Source organism: Merops nubicus, unplaced genomic scaffold (genome assembly GCF_000691845.1).
Source record: "Merops nubicus isolate BGI_N331 unplaced genomic scaffold, ASM69184v1 scaffold8729, whole genome shotgun sequence".
Lineage (NCBI taxonomy): Eukaryota > Metazoa > Chordata > Aves > Coraciiformes > Meropidae > Merops > Merops nubicus.
In genome coordinates, this window is record NW_008631809.1 from 41,336 (window position 1) to 46,989 (window position 5,654).

At 34.2% G+C, this 5,654-nt stretch overlaps 1 protein-coding gene across 1 annotated transcript in view; it reads right to left on the minus strand.

Moving 5' to 3' along the window:
* The window catches only part of LOC103780067 (lysine-specific demethylase 4C-like), a 27,973-nt gene extending 26,433 nt beyond the window's left edge, over window positions 1–1,540 (minus strand). Inside the window, exon 1 of the mRNA XM_008947714.1 lies at window positions 1,325–1,540. Within this exon, the coding sequence (XP_008945962.1) occupies window positions 1,325–1,540 (216 nt within the window). The remainder of the gene's footprint in view (window positions 1–1,324) is intronic.
* Window positions 1,541–5,654: the final 4,114 nt, after the last annotated feature.

The window sequence follows — 5,654 nt, forward strand, 5'->3', positions numbered from 1 at the left end:
CAGAAGTAAATATGCAGAAAGTCCTATTTGATAATGGAATGATTCCCAACTACTGCTGCAAATCCCACTACCTGGACTATAAAGACTAGAAAATATTATTAATCAAATACTGGAAAATATTGGAGAAAACCAGCCCCCTTTTTACTAGCCTTGATTTTAACTCAGTAATTTTCAACTAAGTTTTCCAAGAAAGCCCAGGAAAGTATCTTCAGTTGCCCGTACAGATGGAGGTTTAAGTTTGGTTCTCTTTCAAACCAAACTTATTTCTTGAAAAATGTTGAACACCTAAAACTTTGTCTCATCTAAAACTTTGTCTCATATGTTATTTTGGAAAAGAAAAATCTTAAAAAGGCTTAAGAGTTCTGCGGAAATTTTAAACAGGTTCACAGAATTCATTTCCCTTTTTAAGACCCACCAGCAGACTGAACACTCAGGACTGACTGCTCTAGTTATGAGGCATTGCATTTTAGCACACTTGAAAGAAAATCTTTCTCTCCAGTAGTCTTCTGATTAAAACCAAAGGTTCACAGATAAGCTCTTGAAAGCAAGACATACAATGCAGACATTACCCAGATTTATTATTTTCACTTCTAATGTATCAAGGAGGTTAAAAGTTTGTAACTTGTAAATTCGCAACATGATCAACTTACAAAGTTATTTCCATAATAAGACTATACTAAGTCCTTCCAGTTTGCTAGGAAACAAAATACAGTTTTAAAAGCCCAAAATACATGGCAAGAGTTCTCTCTTAACTGAGATAGAACAATTGATTTGAATAAAACACATTAAATTAATTCTTCATGTGTCTCATCTAAAATTAAAGGTTCCTGCTCAGCACAGGCTAGAAATAAAAAGGCACAGTAATAATATGTGTTTTCATGACATACTAGTGTTACTTTGCCAGATGACAGAATAATTATAATCTGATCTTTGCAAGACACTGTTTGGCTCAGAACAAAGAACCTACATATACATCATATCCTTTATCTTACAGTATCTGTGAGTATTTGCAAGCTACTGTGTTCATTTAATGCATTCTAGGGTAACAAAACAGAGAACTCAAAGATTTGTTCTGGCTGTCAAAACAATACATTCAAAATTACTCCAGTGCAAAAATGTGTTAGGCATATCAAGTATCATTTCTCCCACGTAATGGCATAAGGAAAAACCTTCAAGATATAATAACCTGCTATGTATGGAAATAGGATAAGTGGAATAATTACAATACATGAAGTGGATCCTTTCCTCCATTTTCTCTGGAAACATACTTTAATTCTGTAAACTCATTTTTTTTTCACAAATAAGGAAATAAATTCCTTACCACATTTTGGTTTATCCTGTGCCTGAAGCATGTGACGTAGACAACATAAGGCCAATCATCAGGTTCCATCAGCACTCCTGTAGCATGGGCACAAGTGACATGGAAGGAGGCTGGGCAGTGTCCGTATGAACACTGAATGCAGGCTCCAGAGGTTTTCTTAATTCTATGTCTGCAGAGGATGCATTTCTGTAGAAGCAAAATAAACAGAATATTTACCATGCTCCCAAAACCTATTGACTTCTGCAAGTATCTCAAAGACTGAAAAGTTATTTTTGCATCACTGATTACATTTTATACCTTGCAATATGTGTGGCAAAAGAACTAGCATTTATGAATTACAAGGTAACTTAGTAATAAAATAATAGCATTTTTGCCTTTTTACATTAATGTGAAAATGATCTGTTCTGGTGTTACAGGAAGAAAACATACTGATAGCTATTTAAAAGTTTAATTTTAAATTCCATACACTCCTCTGAAAATTTACCGGCTCCTCCTAAAATGGCTACACAGAAAATCCTATACGTAATACTACAAAAAGTAACAAGACTCCAAAATGAAGAGAGCAGGCCCACAGAAATATAGGCCTAGACATGACTTCCATATATAATTTAACCTAGCCTGCTGCTTCGAAGCTGCACTAAATATATAATTACACAGTCTTTGGGTGGTGACTAATCATGAAACGGTCTCTACAACATCCTCAGATAACTTGTTAAAGTGTACAATCTCCTTGAAGTTAGAAACATTTCCTTTATCTCAATTCTTTTCATAATTCATAAAGTGGCCCATATGAAACACATACTTCATATGTGGGCCATATGAAACAAATGAAGGGACCTAAGCTAAGTAAGTCTGAGAAACAAGCTCCACCATACTAAAAAGACCTAAGTGGAAGAAAACCAGTATCTTGCCATCAGAAGACATTAAAAGACACACTAGATAGAATAATTACTTTAGTAACTTCTGTAGCTAACTGTGTTACAACACGTATGGAAATTATCCTCTGATAACACTCATCGTGGCTAAAGAAAAATGCAAATTTTTTTGGATAATCAAATTCTCCCAGCTACTCTGAAATACACACATTTTATTTAATAACACAAAACAGTGAATTCAAATATTTGCAAAAATACTGCTGGAATAGTAATTACTTCTATTTGTTCTAAATTTGCTAGTCACTGATATTGTTAAACAGCATCTTGTCTGTCTATGCAAGGAACACAAGTAAAAAAAATTATTTTTTTACTTTATGGTTAATAATTCAAGTCTTTCAAATTAACTCACATCAAATTCTTCTTCCCATATGACCAGAGAATTTTGTTCTATTGTTTATTAATTTCCACATTCTGAAGAAAACCTGCAGAAATTTTTCTGTAGAACTCAGCACTTACATCATATCAGTGGCTTCTGGCATTCAGTTGGTGACTGTAATAATGCTTTTTGCAAGTGCTAGACCTATCAAATTCATTGGTCATTCAGGGTTCTAGTTCACAGACCATTCTGGACTCAGCTAGTTCTGCCTCCATAGCCACCCTCCAAAAGCCAACAGCTTGCATGGCTGTGCACAAACAGAAACAGGAGCAGCACCTGGCATCCGCAGTTTAGCTAAAAATTTTGCCTATACCTCACTAAAAGGACCAGAACTCAGCTCCCTCTGCTATAGCAGCATCAGGTCTGAAAGACTACTAGGAGGTAAAGATGATTTTGCCATTAAAAGAAATGTTCCAAAGACTTCACTGATATGCTGATATCTCATTGTGCAGTTGTATTCATGTGCACAAAATCATTTTCAATTGTCAAGTAAGTGTTTCTCAGGGGAACTTAAGGATTTTTTATATATACATATTCAGAACCAAGTAAAACGGGAATTCCAGAAAGAAAATACAATTGAAATATGTTACGTATAATGTCTAGATAGCAAGTTCATGCAAGTACACAGCTCCTTTGAATGCTTTTTTACACAGATTTGTACACAATTTCACCAGTCAGTTTAATGAAAGAAGACTGAAGTATGAAACACATACAAGTTAAAAACCCATACAAACAAAAAAATGACTGCAAGTTCTGAATAAAACACGCCAAAAATGCTGTTCAAACAAAATGTAGAGAATGGGGAAGAATTATAAAAAAGTAAAGTGTAGCTAAACTAGCAGTAACTGAAGGAAGTTAAGTTACAGCAGGAAATCCATTCCCTTTAAATTACTGACTGCACTTGTGCAAGGCAGCAAATATGCAAACATTACAATGTGACTATAAGTTTCTTCAGCATCTTCCTAAGTTATCATGAAAACTTGGGAGATGCAGAAATCTAAAACAGCACAATGCATGAGTAATTCTTCATAAAAAAGATACACTTAAAACTATGTAGGTGTAGATGTACAATTGTTCTTCTATTGTAACATTTTGAGGCTTACCACCTTTCAGAGGTGGAAAAGCTGAGAAACATAAAAGCAACATCAGGATAGTGAGTGATGACTGAAGGGAAGTTGGAAGTTCAGTCAAGAAAACTGAAACTGCAACACATTAAACAGGATGGCCAAATGCACAGACATGAGAGCAAAACTTCATCCCCCACTTCAAAAGAGATTGACTTCTCTGTTCTCTTCTAGCATAGGTTAACTAAATAAGAACATACTTTCTATAAAGAATATATATATCAACTATATTTCTGTCATGCTGGTGTAAGATTCCTGTAACACTGATTAAAAGGGAAATTAATACTCCTTGGCCATAGCTAATTATGTGAATGAAGACTTCAAGTTGCATGAAGAAAGTGAAAATACTTCCTGTGTTTTAACCATGAGCTGGATCAGTCTCACTGCCAAATATAAGGAAGATAGTTGTTACATCAGTTAACTCCATACATGCATTAATCTTTTGTGGTACACTCTTACGTTCCTCAGTTATCAAAAAGACTAAGATCATGGATATGAACAGGGTAAAAAAAAGTTACTGTACATGCAGGAAATAAAGAATTCTTATTTTACCCCATGCTTATGGAATACTAGAAAAATTCTGAAAATCAGTTTTCTTCCAGAAACATGAAAAGAATCCAGGTTGACTAATTAAATGTTTCCTAGGATGTGTAAGATGCTCTGTCCTTTGTATGGCACTGAAAAGATTGATGCAGATGTAACTTCAGCTTTATGGTAAGTCTCAAACTTAGGCATAAATTTTGAGAAGTACACATGCTGAAACAGAAGTCAAGTGTACAAGCAAATTGTATCAGGCAGCATGGCTCCATTCAGAGCTATGAGAAAAAGCTTCCTCATGAAAGCATGTCAAACAGTTAATCTACCATTATTGATTAACTAAATCAGAATACACAGAACAAAAGCAGAGCAAACTATAAAAATCTGCTCAGCATAGATTTTTTTTTTTTTTGGAACTATGAGCTACATACCAACTTATACGTTACTGCAAATAGTAAATTGAACTGTGCTGTCTGACCCATGATGGCAATTCTTTCTGTCCCTAGATTCTAACTAACTACATACTGTCATATTCTCATTTGGGGCTTTATGGCATATGAATTTAAATTAATTTTTCACCTTTTTTTCCCCCATGTTATTTCTTTTAGTATAGTGATACATAAAAAAAGGATTATATAAATGGAGGAAATAAAATTACTGAAAGCAACCAAAGAAAAAAGGCATTAAAATTATGAGAGAAGAACGGAACTGCTCCTGCAGAGGACAGAACCTGAACACCTCTGTCTGGGCAAACCTGGTATTTAGGTATGTAAGCTTGCTGCTTGTGAAATTAACAAGCTTGACATACTATGAACACATTTACTGAAATACAATCATGCTAATTCAATGCCCAGTTGACAGTTTTTCATTAGCTTGAAATTACAGCTGTTCCTACCCGCTAAATCAAATTCAACTTCCTAGATAGCCAGGAAGAATGTCATTTTAACTTAATGCTTGCTAGATATTAGTGCAAAGCGTAGACAATGGGGGAAGTAGCTGAGGATCAATCTTAATCAGAGATTCAGATGCAAAATGAATTGAAGAATAAATAAAATTGTTTATATAACTGGAGATTAAGAATATAGGACAGAAGAATATATTGCAATTTTCTAGATGGTGAAATGACCTCTTTTTACTCCACAAATGAAAAATATTCTGCTGCAAATGGATTTCATAATCATGGAATAGCTCTTTAATATTAATAGGCTGCAAATATATAAACAGAATGGATTTTAAAGAATGAGTCTGAGGAAACTGGATGTCAGTATTTTACAGAAGAAAGCTTTCATAATTTTTATGCATCCTCATATAAAGAATTTGGTGTTGCTTCCCTCAAAAAGAGTAACATTTACAAAATAAAA